This window comes from Lolium perenne, chromosome 7 (genome assembly GCF_019359855.2).
Source record: "Lolium perenne isolate Kyuss_39 chromosome 7, Kyuss_2.0, whole genome shotgun sequence".
In the NCBI taxonomy this organism is placed as follows: Eukaryota; Viridiplantae; Streptophyta; class Magnoliopsida; order Poales; family Poaceae; genus Lolium; species Lolium perenne.
The window spans coordinates 221,659,453-221,676,795 of NC_067250.2; the positions used below are offsets into that span (position 1 = coordinate 221,659,453).

The 17,343-nt window shown below is 41.5% G+C and overlaps 1 protein-coding gene and 1 long non-coding RNA gene across 2 annotated transcripts; one reads left to right on the forward strand and one right to left on the reverse strand.

The window, feature by feature from the left end:
* The first annotated feature begins 637 nt into the window (after positions 1–637).
* LOC127312008 (uncharacterized) lies at positions 638–1,243 on the forward strand. Its single transcript, XR_011749606.1, has 3 exons — positions 638–752; positions 838–1,083; positions 1,164–1,243. It is a non-coding gene; the product is annotated as an uncharacterized lncRNA (long non-coding RNA).
* A 6,185-nt stretch (positions 1,244–7,428) lies between these two features.
* LOC127313620 (uncharacterized) lies at positions 7,429–9,459 on the reverse strand. Its single transcript, XM_051344104.2, has 2 exons — positions 7,917–9,459; positions 7,429–7,814 (listed from the first exon to the last, which is right to left on the reverse strand). Exon 1 carries the CDS (start codon positions 9,207–9,209, stop codon positions 7,998–8,000), a length of 1,212 nt encoding a protein of 403 aa, XP_051200064.1. The 5' UTR covers positions 9,210–9,459; the 3' UTR covers positions 7,429–7,814; positions 7,917–7,997.
* Positions 9,460–17,343: the final 7,884 nt, after the last annotated feature.

The window sequence follows — 17,343 nt, forward strand, 5'->3', positions numbered from 1 at the left end:
AAGACCAAATTATTGAAGTATTTAGAAACCAGGATGAAGTATGTGGTTTTATAAAAATTGCAATGCTAATTTTATTTTTGGACATTCACATAAATAATGTACTGAAACTACTTTATAATTCTTTAGGCCAATTTCCGCCAAGGTAATGATGAATCTCAGCTGGAAGTACCACAAAATAGAAGAAAGGTATTTGCTAATGTACCAGGCATATGTTAGTTTCCTTTTTGAATTCTCTTCCTTAATATTGCACTTTTGTAGAGTGTTCATGTTAGTGGACCTGAGCAAGTATGCTTAGTGAGCAGACCAAAAGATACAATAAAGGTACATTTATTACTACAATCTATGGTGGACCTGAGAAAGTACGCTTAGTGAGTAACTTTTTTATTAACTTTGTCATTGTATGGAAGCATCATCCTAACTGCGAGGGTAGCAATGAATTCTCATATCAAGGACAATCATCACCAACACCTCCTTTTCCTGAAGAACATGAGGTAAAGATTATTCGCTGACAAATCTACTTGGTTATCTATTAAGAAATCATGATATCTAATGTTTGTGGAATTAAAAGAATGCATTGTCAACTTTAGTTTCCTGAATCTCAACATTACAACCTTTTTATTTTTATTTCTTCGCAGATGAGAAAGAGCGGTGAGAATCTGGATGAAAATTTGATAAGAGTGCACAAACAAATGACTCAAAACAAGACTCCAAGCCATATGTCCTCAAAGAAGAGATGTCGTCCTTCGGAAGAGGTAAATGAACAGTATGTTCATGTTGCATCCATGTCTCAGGTTATTTGTCTTTTTCTTATTAATGGTGGCTTTGATCCTACTGTAGATTCGTAATGCAGTAATTTTGAAATCTTCAATATATCCAAATAAAAGGCGCGTGGCATATGCAACTATTTTGGACAGTAATTCAAAAACATTGGTTGGTGGTGTTGAGCTGGGCCGACAATTTACACATGTGCAAATTGATGAACCTATTGGCGAAGATGAGCGCTTGGTAAGAGAAAGGGAGAAGTGTGTGACAATCGGTGATGCTTTTTCCTCTAGAGTAACAATTGCTTGGCCTTCAGCATGTGTATGTTCCTTCAAGAGTTTTGTTGTTATAATATTTTGATATATTTTTATTTTCATATATAACTGTAACTTTCTTTCCAGATTGAGAAGTTCAGTGGTTGACTTGAGAGTTGATATTGAAGCTTTGTCTAACGATGGAGTGAAGATGGAAAATATGTAGGATTGGTTTGAGAAATATCGAATGGCAGATTGGAGCAACCATGATTGGTGTTTTTGCATAGTCACAATGATATTAAGTATTTCATGTATTATAGGTTAGCTTAGTGTGTTGAGAAATGTAGTAGTTTTTCTTAAATACGCATCGTCTAGTCTATGTGTTCATTGTTATGAATGCTATGAAGTGACATGAAACACGTTGATTTATCTCCATAATGCAGTTCATATGCACATGTTGCTCATTGTATGTATGATACTTTTGTTATTTATCAATAAAATACGAAAGTAAGGAATTCTAGAGAAGCACCATATAAGGAAAATCAATGCATATTAAACATTGTTACTAACCGTGAGGTGTTACTACAACTAGATAAACATGTTACTAAGTATGGGACACACAAGAATAACTATGTTACAATATATAGAAAAACATGTTACTATTAATAGTGGAAAATGTTACAGCTGTGTTACTAGGGCCCTATAGGCTCGCCCCAATCTTGAATAATTGTGTTACAATAGTTGGTAATATGTGTTACCAACCGTGTTACTATAGCAAGAAAAACATGTTACTAAGGGTGTTACTACTGTCATAAAACGATGTTACTAGAACTTAAGGTAACACATATAGCTTGTGTTACTACGGTACGCTTGTAACAGTTTTATGTGCTTATAGGAACAATTGTTTATGTGCTACAAAGACAACACCTAGTAACACGGCATATAAGAACACATAAAAAAGGTGTTACTGGGAGGGCCAGTAACACCTTTTCTAAGCTATAGTAGCATATGACTGTGTTACTAGATCTCTGTCGTGGCGTAGTGTACAACTCATATCTGGTGGTAAAGGCAGTCTTTGTGATATCGGTGGCACGAATCTCCAGCTGATGATAACCAGTCCTAAGATCAATCTTAGAAAACACTTTGGCACCGGTCAACTGATCAAACAGGTCTTCTATCTTGGGTAGGGGGTACTTGTTCTTGACGGTGACATCGTTAAGCTTACGGTAATCCGTACATAAACGAGTGGCACCATCCTTCTTGTCCACAAACAAAACAGGTGATCTCCAGGGTGATGCACTAGGTCGAATCAAACCTTTGGCTAACATATCATCAAGTTGTTTCTTCAGCTCCACTAGCTCTGTTGGGTTCATACTATAGGCTCTTTGGGCTATAGGTCCAGTTCCGGGGATTAACTCGATGATGAACTCGATATCCCGATCAGGGGGCATACCGGGTAGATCATCCGGAAACACATCAGGGTATCGACAGATAACCCTGATCTGATCCAGAGTTGGCTTGGCTACACTTTGATTGCAGGTAAATTTTCTGGGCAGTCTTTCAGATACATGCTCTATTAGGATACCAGTGCTACTAGTCATGGTGATAGCTTTCTTAGCACAATCAATCAGTCCATGGTGTTTTGACATCCAGTCCATTCCTAGCACAACTTCCAAACCTTTGGTTCCCAGAATAATCAGATTGGCATAAAAATCTACTTCATGGATTCTGATAGGAACATCTTTGCAAAATTTTCTAGCTTTGGTGGTTGACCCAGGTATTTGAACTATCATGACATGCTTCAGACTGATGGGTTGGATTTTACTTGTGCATGAAAAGTCTTCAGTGACAAATGAATGCGATGCTCCAGAATCAAACAACACTCTAGCAGGTCGGAGTTAACAGAAAACATACCCAGTACAACATCTGGTGCTTCCTGGGCTTCTTCAGCGTTCATGTGGAAGAGACGGCCGTTGCGGTTATTGGGGTTGTTGGGGGCGAACTTTTTGCTGGTGGAGACGCGGCGTTGCTGCTGAGCAGGGGCAGCGGTGTTGGCAGCATTCTTGGCTAACCTCTTGGGGCACTCGTTGGAGTTGTGTCCCACCACTCCACACTCATAGCAAGTGATGGTGGCCTTGTCCTTGGTGGCGACGGGGATGGCGTTGCTCCCAGTCCTCGGAGCAGTGTTGGTGTTGTTGTTGTTGTTGTTGGGGGCTCTGGGCGGAGCGCGTTTGAAGCTGTTGTTGTTGTTGTTGTTGTTGTTGTTGCTGTTGTTGTGGTGGCCTCCGGGCCTGGGGTTTCCTCCACTCCGGTTCTGATAACCCGGGCGTGAAGTCTGCATCTGGGGCTTGTTGTTTCTGGGGGCAAAACCTCCGCTTGAGCTGGTGATGACCCACAAGTATAGGGGATCGCAACAGTCTTCGCGGGAAGTAAAACCCAATTTATTGATTCGACACAAGGGGAGACAAAGAATACTTGAAAGCTTTAACAGCGGAGTTGTCAATTCAGCTGCACCTGGAAATAGACTTGCTCGCAAGAGTTTATCAGTAGTAATAGTTTTATAGCAGTAGCAGTGGTGAGATAGCAGCAGCAGAGTAACAAAGACAGCAGTAGTGATTATAGTAAACAGCAGGATTAAAATACTGTAGGCACAGGGATGGATGACGGGCGTTGCATGGATGAGAGAAACTCATGTAACAATCGAAGCAGGGCATTTGCAGATAATAATAAAGCGGTGTCCAAGTACAAAGCAATCCATAGGCATGTGTTCCGTATATAGTCGTACGTGCTCGCAATGAGAAACTTGCACAACATCTTTTGTCCTACCAGCCGGTGGCAGCCGGTGGCAGCCGGGCCTCTAGCGAATCTACTGGATATTAAGGTACTCCTTTTAATAGAGTACCGGAGCAAAGCATTAACACTCCGTGGACACATGTGATCCTCACATCACCGCCATCCCCTCCGGTTGTCCCGATTTCTGTCACTTCGGGGCCTTTGGTTCCGGACAGCGACATGTGTATACAACTTGCAGGTAAGATCATAAAACAATGCATATTATGATGAAACAATGACATGTTCAGATCTGAGGTCATGACACTCGGGCCCTAGTGACAAGCATTAAGCATAACAAGTTGCAACAATATCATCAAAGTACCAATTACGGACACTAGGCACTATGCCCTAACAATCTGGCTGGGGCAAAGGGATTTCCCTCTCATCCCCGTCAGCAAACAACATTCTATAGACCAAATTATCTGAGCTAGAATCAGCTGTAACAAATTGATGGCTCTTCATAGCAGCAATATCAAGCCTTGTAGGGGTTAATGGCACATCAGTAGAGTCAAGAGGAAGTTCTAGATGTGCTAAAATGTGTGATGCAATAATTCCTCCAAACATAGGCCCCTTGCTAGACAAGCGGCGAGCAATAAGAGAACCAAGATGATAAGGTGTCTCTCCAGTAAGTGCAGCAATTAAGAAAGCAAGATGATAGCTAGAAATATTGCTAGTGTTCTCCCTACCAAGAATGCTAGTAGCAATGTAATAGGCAAAATACTTAATGGCGGGGAGTTGGATGTTTCTTATCTTGCCACGCTGAATGGTGCGACAGTCATCATTGGTGATCCCTCGATAGAGCTCCAACAAGGCCTTGGCGTTGTCCTCAAATCCTCCTTGCTGTACCTACAGGGGCAATACCCAATGCAACACAAAATTCTTCCAATTTCATAGTAATAGGACCACCATAAATCTTGAATGCAACTGTCGGGTGATAGTGCTTGTTGTTGAACTTGAAGCTCTCAACAAAGATTTTGGTGAGCATGAGGTATTGCTCCCTTTCATCTCCCATATAAGCGGTTAAGCCCGCCTTATCAACGAGGGTCAGGAAATCATCCAGCAACCCTGCATTACTCAAAAAGTCATAACATGGGAAAGATGAAGCGTTAGGGACTCCATTGTCTTCTTCGGGCTCGAAGCTTGGCGCGATGATATCCTCATTGTAGGATCGCCTGAATCGAGTGGCGGTCCTAGAGGGCCTTCCCGTGCTGGTTGTCTCTCTCTCAAACACTTCTCCAAAGTTAAAATTATCCATCTTCCTTTTCTGAAATTTTTCAACAAACATTATAAAATTTGATTTGGTGACATATAATTGAGGGGAACTACTATAGGAACTTGCTAGAGTACTAATCATGCATCAAAACTAGTTTATACATCTTAGAACAAGCATGCAAGCTCACTAAACATGTTACCTACAGCAGCAAAATATTCAAGATATAATCAACTAAACAAAATTCTACTTGGATAATCGGAGGAGTCACATACCGGAGAGCAAATGTGCCAAATTTCAGACTGAAATCTGGGCTGAGCAAAGAGATCAAGAAATCTTGAGCTCTTGAGCAGAAACGCGAGTGAGAGAGAGCTGGTGCGAGTTTTTTCGGGAGAGAGAAGAGAGTGGGAGGAAGAGATAAAGAAGTGGGGCAAGGGGGAGCCCACACACCAGGGTGGCGCGCCCCCCTTCCAGGCCGCGCCGGCCTGTGGGGTGCCACCCTGGGGTGCCCCACTGGTCATCCCCAGGTGCTCCCAGGTGCGTCTTCAAAAAATAGGACCAACGGTATAATTTTTGTGAATTTTTGAAAACTTTGAAAAATGCACATTTCTGGGTATTAAGTTTATTATTACTGGGCAGAAAAAGATTTTGAAATTTGTATACAACTAAGGAACTTTGCAAATCAAAAGTGCTACAGCAAGTAGAATAAGTGGAGGAAGAAAGAAATGTTGTTTACCTCCTCTATGCATATAAAAAGTATTTGTTAACAAGGTTGATCAGGTCTTGCCACCAAATAAATTTAAGTTTACTTTTATACCTGTATCTCGTAGACCAGCTAGCAACAGATTCTGCTGGAGTACGTATGCTGCTTGGTTGGTCTGCATGAATTTAGACTTGAGACTCGAGATATTACAAATATAGATATAGAAGTACAAACAACGTTGAGTGCCCAGGCCACTATTTTTTTAAGTTACAGTAGCTATTATGAAGTATATTCTAATAGATCATGTCCGTGCACCAGAAAAGTGACTTGATTTTTATTTGTTCCTACCACAACATTGCTTCTATAACTGCTCCGTGAATGACCTGATTTAGCGCAGCAGATGAACAGCCAAAAAACAGGACGAATACATGAATATAAGGAGACAGAAAACAACATCAAGAGAATGAGCCAAACAAAACAGTCCCACAAACAAAGAAAGAACACCTCCAGTTTCACTTAATCCATGCAATTCAAGCTAAAAGCTCCATAGCTTTCCCGAGGTTCGACTCAATCACAACTTCACAAGAAAAATACCTATAATTAAGAGTTTAATAAAGCCTTTATTCCCAAACAATTTAGGGTAGGCTAGAGGTGAAACTCATAAGATCTCGCAACCATAAGATCTCGCAACCAACTCATGGTTCTGACACATGGATAGCAAGCTTCCACGCGGCTCTTTCCGTGGCTAATTCCATGGTGATACTTATAATCAAGAGTTCAACTAAATTTAAAAGATATTTAAGTAAAGAACATATGTTATTGTCATAAACTTGTTGTAAATTATTACCAAAATAAGATAAAGGGAAGGCTAAAAAACAGCTGATAAGTAATTAGAAACCAAAATCGATCAGCAGCAGCACATATGAAAGATGGAATCAAGGTGGGATAAACAACATATCTTAGCCTAGGTGTGCACACCATAAAAAATGAATCCAAGGAGTAAGAGGAGCTCACCTATTATGAGTCGACAGCAAACAGCGTTTGGTCCTCTTTTTAGTTCACGGAGCTACGACTACGACTTTTGCGGTCTAGAGGCGGTGTAATGTTCTGGACTGTTTTGTTCACCTCATGCACCGATTTGCTCAAGTGTCCGGCCTGTGCTTCAAAAAGCAACTTCTGTTCTGTGATCTCATAGAGATGAACTAAAAACAGGAAATTATCGAACGATACAATTTGTATCAATTTCACACAAGACTGAAGAAAAGCAGAACATGGAAGCATCATGAATAAAGTGGTTTCACAAAATTACCCAGATGTTCAAACGGATCTACTCAGGCCCATGTGGATAGGGCATAGAGTTGTCCCATGCTCATGTATTTCAAATTAGAATCAACCAAAATATTCCAACGGAAAAAAAAAGCCTAGCCAAATGAGCTATTTTAGAGACGATGACAAGATAACATTCCCACGCCAGGATAGCAATTACAAAAATTATTACAAAGCTACAACAGCAAATGTCACAGTTACGAATTAAGACAATAGTTCATAGATACAATTTTAGTCTAACCATAAGACTCAGTTAGGAGTAAAACAGCATTGCAAACATTACAGTACAAAAAAAATTAACAGACACTAATGAAACATATCAAAAAATATTCGACGCCCAATGGCCAACTAAACGAGGAAACATCAATTGCACTGTCGATTACAACCAATATATAATGTCACTGCAGAGTTATATCAGATAACAAGACAAATAGCTAGTCCAGTGTCCGCATAAGAGCTAATTGCTAGTCTTCATCCTTACTGTCAACCAGCATGGATGCACTAGTGTTCTTCGTCCTTACTAAAGCAGCTAGAAGCCCTCATACACGCAGCCAGAATCCTTCATAAGCTCACTCTTGTTACGAGTCCATGGCATCCGCATCATGAGCTCCCATGAAGCCCTGACCGTGTTCACCTACCAAAGAAGACACCACATGTACATGCTGCCGCTTCTTGAGAGGATATGACTCTAGCAGATCCCCATGCCGTTTCAGGTCTCCCTTTGGACCTGGACCAGCAAATATAAGCCAATCTATATTATCAACCAATTCGACTTGTGTAGAATAATAGCATCACACATGTTGCTAGTTTAAATGCTTCATGTTCTCACCGGCATATGATGGCCATGGGCCGCTTTGAGGGTACTTAGCTTGGTTTGTGCATTGTTGCAAATTAGTTATACAACACCAAATTAATGATATTTGGCAGGCGCGGTCATAATGAGATGGTCGGAGATGCTGCTGTAGAATAGTGATGGGCTTCTTTCAACCTCCAGAAGGCTGACTCCCTGCAGCTTCTTCTTTGCCATGTCGACAGCAATCAACCATGCTTGGTAATCATCGATATCATTCTTAGCCATGAAGCACACAACGTTGTCTTGGTCTAAGCTCAACATGGGCATATCAACAAAGAGACAACCAAGAGTGTTCAAGTCCAGCAGTCCAGCAAGGTTGAGGCCTTCAGGCAGCGAGAGTTCTGAGCCATGAGTGGATTCCTTGTGCCAACCTTTGAGTTTGCGCCAAGGACTAATAGCCATGGTGGTGGCAACCCACGTGTCAGTGCACCAACCCTCGGAGTTGAAGGGATACACCACCTCAGCCAACTTGATGTCCATGGTCTCGCCTTTGCCTTGCCCGTTGACGTTGATGGTGATGTCGCGAGGGCTCAATGGGTAGCAGCTGGGCGATGGTTGGCAGAGTCCTGTTGATGGCAGCGGTAGATAGTGGAGCTCAGGGCTTTCACCCCCGTCAAGCACGTTGCAGATGAGGATGCCATTCCACAAGTCCACGAATGCCATGGAACCACCGCCAAGGGGGATAGCCTTGTAGGTCATGTAGTTGGCAAGCTTGGGTGCTCCATCCTCCAGTATCAAGACGGGCTTCTTCAGGGTCCAGATTTGCGTGTCGGAGCTGAAGACGTAGAGGTGGAACTCTCCTTCCGCCTCCATGGTTAGCGTGACGACGTGGTATCCGCTGCTGCCACGACCGTGAGAGAGGAGGGCGGCTCTGCAGAGGTCGTCGACCAAGCGCCTGCCACTGGGCTGCGGGATCAGATGGAGCGACGGAGCGCTTGGCTGGTAGATGTAGTAGTCGGAAAACGGGAATCTCTCAGTTTGGATGGCAAAGCTGAGAAGAATAAGCCCGCCGTCTGTAGAGAGGACGACGGGCTCGTCGGTGAAACAAGTCCCGCTGGACCAGGCGAGGATGTAGGACATGCAAGGCGGGTGGGCGGCGAAGAAGGAGACCTGAATTGCAACGTCGTCCTGGATTCTGCAGGTGGCGGTGGTGGCGTTGGTGCGCTTGCCGATGAAGGGCTTGCGGTCGAGGAGGCAGCTCTTGGGGGGATCGGCATCGGCGCCTTCGTCGAGATCAGGCGGAAGCAGCGACCCAAAATACAAATCCATCCAATCCGGGGATGGGTTTGCGGTCGAGGAGGCAGCTCTTGGGGAACCTGAATCGGCGTCTGGATTGGATTTTCTCGGACGGATCTTGACGATCGCCGGCCAGAGCAGAGCAGTTCAAGACGGAGGAGGAACAAGATTGTGGGTGGAATCAGAAAAGGGGAACAAATACAGGTAGCGGCCAGATGAGATAGGGAAACGACTCTTCTAGATTAGGGTTAGAGATCTCTTCTTTTCTTTTTGAGCAGAGGGCGGTCAGAGATCTCGGGTATTTGATACATCCAAAACGTATCTTCCTTTCCGAACACGTTTTCTGTTGTTTGCCCTCTAATTTGTGTGTTTTAAATACAATAAACACGGACTAACGGTGTTTTCAGTAGAATTGTTCTGGTGTCTCGTTTTTGTGCAGAAATGCAACTTTCAGGAAAATTCCCGAAAAAATATTGCAAATCCATATTTCACCAGAAGACTAACAGAGCCAGAATACGAGACGGAGGGGGGCCACGAGGCGCCCACACCAGCCCTAGGCACGGGCCAGGCTTGGCCGCGCCTAGGGGTGGTCTAGCCACCTCGACCACCCCTCGACCTCTCCTTCACACTATATAAAGCCCCTGACCTGAAAATACCAGGGAGTTCGACGTTTTTCCAGAAAGAGTTCCGATGCTCCGCCGCCACCAAAAACCCCAATTTGGGACCAGAAACTCCGTTCTGGCACTCTGCCGGGATGGGGAATTGGAGGAGATCATCGCGATCAGCGACGCCTCTCCATCAATCATCCATGATTCCCCCATCCATGTGTGAGTAATTCCCCGTCGTAGGCTGTAGGGGATGGTAGGGATTGGATGAGATTGGTCATGTAATAGCTATAAAACTGTTATGGGCATAGTGCCTAGTATCCGTTGTTAGTATTTATGACATTGTTGCAACTTGTTATGCTTAATGCTTGTCACTTTGGGCCCGAGTGCCATGATCTCAGATCTGAACATGTTATTGATTCATAAGTATAATTTTTTTTATCATACTTGCAAGTTGTATACACATATCGTTGTCTGAAACCCGAGGCCCCAAAGTGACAACAATTGGGATAACCGGAGGGGATGGCTGCGATGTGAGGATCAGTGTGTTAACGGAGTGTTAATGCTTTGCTCCGGTACTCTATTAAAGGAGTACCTTAATTATCAGTAGCTTTCCTTGAGGCCCCGCTGCAACGGGCTGGTAGGACAAAAGATGTCGTGCAAGTTTCTCATTGCGAGCACGCACGACTGAATAGGAACACACACCTATGGTTACTTTGTACTAGGATGATTTTATCATTATACTTGCAATGCCCATGTCTTGCTTATTATATGAACTCCCTTATCCATACAGCGCCCATTAATCCATCCCTACGACTACAATATTTTAATCTTGTTGTCTACTGCAATCATCGCTACTGCTATTTTTTTTTCATTACTGTTGTTACTTCACTACTATCACTGCTATCAAATTGTTGCTACTAATAAACTGTTGCGAGCAAGTCTATTTTCAGGTGCATCTGAATTGACAACTCAGCTGTTAAAGCTAATAAATATTCTTTGGCTCCCCTTGTGTCGAATCAGTAAATTTGGATTTTACTTCCCTCGAAGACTGTTGCAATCCCCTATACTTGTGGGTCATCAAGACTATTTTCTGGCGCCATTGCCGGGAGCATAGCTTTATTTATAAGTCTATTTGGAAGTGATATTGTTCGCCGACATCCATCCATTATGGGAAGCCTCGTGAGAAATTACCTATATTGCCATCCACTACAAGAAGAGGTACAACTCTGAACATGTCTGCTGCTCTTGATTCGCCATATGTTATGAGTAAGCTTCTTACTTCACCGCATGCACATACTGCTACTTCTGTTGAACCTAAAAGTTTTGATGATACTTCTATTGTGTTTGATGAGAGTGGTTCGCTAGGTCCTTTCCTAGATGCTACAATTAGTAGGGCTAAACAAATTGATAATATTATTACACATGTTGGTTCACCTGAGTCTAGAGGGGATCCTAGTGATGATCTTGATGAATCTTTTATTGAACTGGATGATGATTTCATTGATGAATTCCATGCTACTAGTGATGCAAGTGTTGTTAAAAGTCTTCTTGCTAGACGAGTTTTTAGATATAAACTGTCTCCTGATACTAAGTTTGCCACATCTCCCATAAACATTAGGGATAAGGATTATGATTTCTCTTTGGATTTATCTTACATACCTATTGTTGAGAAAGAATAATTCTGTGGTACTGAAAATGAAAGTGCTATGAAACATATGAATGAGCTCTCTACTTTAGCAATTTATTCTCTGATGATATTAAGAAACACACTTACTTTGTCACCAAAATTTTCTCTTTCTCTTTGAAAGGTGCTGCTAAAATTTGGTATGATAACTTGTCTCCAGGATCCATTGATAGTCTTATTGGTTTGGTTAATGCTTTCTTTCAGAAATATTTCCCTGCTAGTGCTCAACATGCTGCTCTACGGAAAATCTTTGACTTTATGCAGATAAAAGGAGAGAAATTGCCTGAATCTTGGGCAAGATTTTGTTCTTTACTTAGAGCACTACCTAGACATCCATTAGCTAAAAATGAACTCCTTGATATATTCTATAATGTACTAACTGTTGAATCTAGGACATACCTGGATAGTTGTGCTGGTTGTGTTTTCAGGAAAAGGACTCCTGCCGAAGCGGAGAAATTATTGGCCAAAATAAGCCAAAATTATGATGATTGGACTACACCTATGCCGACCCCTACGCCAACATAAACACTGAAGAAGAGGGAAATGATTGAATTAAATGATGAAGTGATGAGCGAAGCCAAGAAATCTCTAAAGGAGAAGGGTATTAAATCTGAATATGTGAAGAATCTACCACCTATAGAAGAATTATGTAAGCCAATTCCTCGCTCTTACATTATTGAGGCACACTCTCACCAACGTTTTGATACTAGAGATATTCCCTACTCTAAACCTCCTGGTCAATGCTTGGATGAATTTGATAATTATGTTGTTAAGAAAGATAACTTTAATAAGAGAGTGCAAAATCATCTAATGAAAAATTCTAGAGCAATTAATAATTTGCTTGATATTGTGGAAAGAACCTCTAATGATGTTAAAATGATTGCTAAGCATTTTCAAATAGTTCAAACACAAATGGATCATCTCACTAAAGTTCAAAAAGATTTGCTAGTTAATGCTTCTAGAGAAAAACATGCTTATGGAATAAGAACTACAAGTGGTGTTTCTACCCAGGATCCTCTATATTCTAAGGGACACCCAAAAAGAATTGAACAAGATTCTCAACGAGTTAATGATGCTAGGACTAAATCTAAGAAAAAGGAGAAAAAACATAAAACTGTTGTAGAATCCTCTAAACCTTCTAAGGATCCTAATAGTATATCTATCTCTGATGCTGAAACTAAAAGTGGTAATGATAAAAGTGATGCTTCCGATAAAGAAGAAATTGAAAAGGTACCTGAAAAACATACTAAGAATAAAAATTACACTAAGGAAGATTTCATTGCTAATAAACATGGTAGTGAGAAATAACATTGGGTGCAAAAACCAATGCATTTCACTGATAAGAAACACAGATCAAAGGAGGAAGAACACTATAACAAGTTCTGTGAATGGACGAAACCTTTGTTTTTGCAAATTCCTTTGACTGGTGCTATTAAATTGCCTCCTTATTCAAAATATATGAAATATATTGTCTTAATAAAAGAAAGATTCCAAATGAGGAAATCTCCACTATGCTTGCTAACTATTGTTTTAATGGCAAGATTCCAAAGAAGTTTGAAGATCCAGGTATACCTACTATTCCATGTTCCATTAAGAATAATTATGTTAGAACTGCTTTATGTGACTTGGGAGAGGAAGTTAGCGTTATGCCTTTCTCTCTTTATAAGAGACTTGATCTAGAAAAATTAATACCAACTGATATATCCTTGCAAATGGCTGATAAGTCTACTACTATTCTTGTTGGTATATGTGAGGATGTTCCTATTCAAGTTGCTCAAAATTGCATGATATTAACTGACTTTGTTGTGCTAGAAATGCCTGAAGATGATAATATGTCTATTATTCTTGGGAGACCTTTTCTTAATACTGCAGGGGTTGTTATTGATTGCAACCAAGGAAAAGTAACTTTTAATGTTGATGACAAGGAGCACATGGTTTATTTTCCTAAGAAGATTGATAGGAATTATGGTCTAAATACCATCAATAACATTGAGACTATTCAAATTGGTAAATTTTATTTGCCTTTGCCAATACCGAAGAAAGATTATCATATTGTGAAGGTTGGGACTATTCCTCTCAAGATTGAGGTAACATGATCATCTAGTGAATTGCGAAGTTTTGTTTCATATAAAATTGTTTTGATAACAAGACTTGATTAACCTTGTTAGCAAAGTAATTTTGGATGAATGAAACTATGTCTTCACCTATGGTCCACTTATAAATTCCATATTAGAATGTTTTAGAATTACTGTAGATTTATGTTAGGTTTGTTTTTCATCATTTCATAAAAGTTTTTCTGTGAAAGAATCATTTATCAAATTCTGAAAATTGCCCAAAAATAAAGTTTCTCGCAAATTCCAGAAAACATCCGGAAAAATTTTACGCATGAAAAGGGGCAGAGAGGCACCTGGGGAGCCCAGGGGGACCCACCAGGCCACCACACCATGTGGTGGTGCGGCTGCCACCAAGGCCGCGCAAAGGCCTGGTGTTGGCCCCCTGGCCCTCCACTTGCTCTCTCCTCTGTCATTCCACCCTCTCACATGAAAAACACTTCACCATTGCTCAAATCCGTGTTCTTGCTGACTCTTGTACAGGAAGTTTGGTCTATAGAATGTTATTTACTGATGGAGATGAAAAGGAAGTTCCTCTGCCACAACCTAGTTTGTTTAGTATACGCAGGATGCCGTGGTCGCGCTCCAAGGAGGAGCAGGATGACTGATAACCCACAAGTATAGGGGATCACAACAGTCTTCGAGGGAAGTAAAACCCAAATTTATTGATTCGACACAAGGGGAGGTAAAGAATACTTATAAGTCTTAACAACTGAGTTGTCAATTCAGCTGCACCTGGAAAAGCACTAGTAACAGGGGTGATGTGAAAGCAGCAGTAATATGAGAGCAATAGTAACAAGAATACACAGCGATAGCAATAACACAGAGGCGATGGCACCAGAAAATAGTTGATACTACTTCCAATGTCATATGAGAACGAGTATATGATGATGAGAGATGGACCGGGGTTCCCAGCGATCTACACTAGTGGTAACTCTCCAATAACAAGTGACAAGTGTTGGGTGAACAAATTACAGTTGGGCAATTGATAGGATTGAAATAGCATTAAGACAGAACATCAAGATTATTAATCATGTAGGCATGTTTTCCATATATAGTCATACGTGCTCGCAATGAGAAACTTGCACAACATCTTTTGTCCTACCAGCCGGTGGCAGCCGGGCCTCAAGGGAATCTACTGGCTATTAAGGTACTCCTTGTAATAGAGCACCGGAGCAAAGCATTAACACTTGGTGAAAACATGTGATCCTCATACCTACGCCTTCCCCTCCAGTTGTCTCAATTTATGTCACTTTGGGGCCTTTGGTTCCGGACATAGACATGTGCATACAACATGTAGATACAATCTAAGCAATAATTATAGAGCTTAAATCTAAGATCATGCCACTCGGGCCCTAGTGACAAGCATTAAGCATAACAAGATTGCAGCAACAATAACTTCACAAACTTTATAGATAGACTAATCATAATGTATCATCCATCGGATCCCAACAAACACAACACCGATTACATCAGATGGATCTCAATCATGTAAGGCAGCTCATGAGATCGTTGTATTGAAGTACATGGGATAGAGAGTACCAACTAGCTACTGCTAGAACCCGTAGTCCATGAGGGAACTACTCACGGAGCATGATGGAGGCGGTGGCATCGATGGAGATGGCTTCCGGGGGCACTTCCCCGTCTCGGCAGAGTGCCAAAACAGAGACTTCTGTCCCCCGAATTGGAGTTTCGCGATGGCGGCGGCGCCCCTGGAGTCTTTCTGGAGTTTCGTTAATTCGTATCGCGTTTTTAGGTCGAAAGGGATTATATAGGCGAAGAGGCGGCGCAGGAGGGCGCCTGGGGCCTCCTCCCCATAGGCCGGCGCGGCCAGGGTGGAGCCCGCGCGGCCCTGGCGTGTGGTGGCCCCCTGGCCCACCTCCGACTCTCCTTCGGTGTTCTGGGGTCTTCCGGGAAAAATAAGATACTGGGTCTTTGTTTCGTCGAATTCACAGAATATTGCCCGAACAGCCTTTTTGGAACCAAAAACAGCAGAAAACAGGAACTGGCACTTCGGCATCTTGTTAATAGGTTAGTTCCGGAAAACGCATAAAAACATTATAAAGTCTGAGCAAAACATGTAGGTATTGTCATAAAACAAGCATGGAACATCAGAAATTATGGATACGTTGGAGACGTATCAGCATCCCCAAGCTTAGTTCCTACTCGTCCTCGAGTAGGTAAACGATAAAAAGAATAATTTCTGTAGTGACATGCTACTTACATAACCTTGATCATACTATTGTAAAGCATATGAGATGAATGAAGTGACTCAAGGCAATGATCTATAGTTGCTAACAAATAGATAACATATAGCAAAACTTTTCATGAATAGTACTTTCAAGACAAGCATCAAAAGTCTTGCATAAGAGTTAACTCATAAAGCAATAGATTCAAAGTAAAAGCATCGAAGCAACACAAAGGAAGATATAAGTTTCAGCAGCTGCTTTCAACTTTCAACATGCATATCTCATGGATAATTGTCAACGCAAAGTAATATGATGAATGCAAATAAGCAAGTACGTAAGAATCAATGCACAGTTGACACAAGTGTTTGCTTCTAAGATGGAAGGAAGTAGGTAAACTGACTCAACATAAAGTAAAAGAAAGGCCCTTCGTAGAGGGAAGCAGGGATTAAATCATGTGCTAGAGCTTTTTAAGTTTTGAAATCATATAGAGAGCATAAAAGTAAAGTTTTGAGAGGTGTTTGTTGTTGTCAACGAATGGTAGTGGGCACTCTAACCCCCTTGCCAAACAGACTTTCGAAGAGCGGCTCCCATGTTTATCTCTCACATGTACTTTAGTTTTAGTTTTTTTTTTGGGTGACACTCCTTCCAACCTTGCTTTCACAAACCATGGCTAACCGAATCCTCGGGTGCCTGCCAACAGTCTCATACCATGAAGGAGTGCCTTTTTATTTTAGTTTTATTTAGATGACACTCCTCCCCACCTTTGCTTTCTCAAGCCATGGCTAACCGAATCCTCGGGTGCCTTCCAACATTTCACATACCATGGAGGAGTGTCTATTTGCAAAATTAAGTTGCTTACTGATGAATCAGAGCAAAACATGTGAAGAGAATTATTAATGAAAGTTGATTAATTGGGGCTGGGAACCCCGTTGCCAGCTCTTTCTGCAAAATTATTGGATAAGCGGATGAAGCCACTAGTCCATTGGCGAAAGCTGCCCAACAAGATTGAAAGATAAAACACCACATACTTCCTCATGAGCTATAAAACATTGACACAAATTGAGAAGCATTTTGAATTGTTTAAAGGTAGCACATGAAGTATTTACTTGGAATGGCAGGAAATACCACATAGTAGGTAGGTATGGTGGACACACATGGCATAGGTTTTGGCTCAAGGTTTTGGATGCACGAGAAGCATTCCCTCTCAGTACAAGGCTTTGGCTAGCAAGGTTATTTGAAGCAAACACCAGTATGAACCGGTACAACAAAACTTACATAAGAACATATTGCAAGCATTATAAAACTCTACACTGTCTTCCTTGTTGCTCAAACACTTTTACTAGAAAATATCTAGACCTTAGAGAGACCAATCATGCAAACCAATTTCAACAAGCTCTACGGTAGTTTTCCACTAATAGGTTCAAACTACATGATCCAAGAGCTTAATCATGATCTACTTGAGAGCTCAAAACAATTGCCAAGTATCAAATTATCCAAGACAATATGAGGCATTTTCTGTTTCCAACCAAATAGCAATAAATGCAATAGCTTCCAACTTTTACCATTGAACATTAA

Coding starts and splice junctions, on each gene's coding strand:
- LOC127313620 (XM_051344104.2), bottom strand. CDS start 9,209: ATGGATTTGTATTTTGGGTCGCTGCTTCCGCCTGATCTCGACGAAGGC.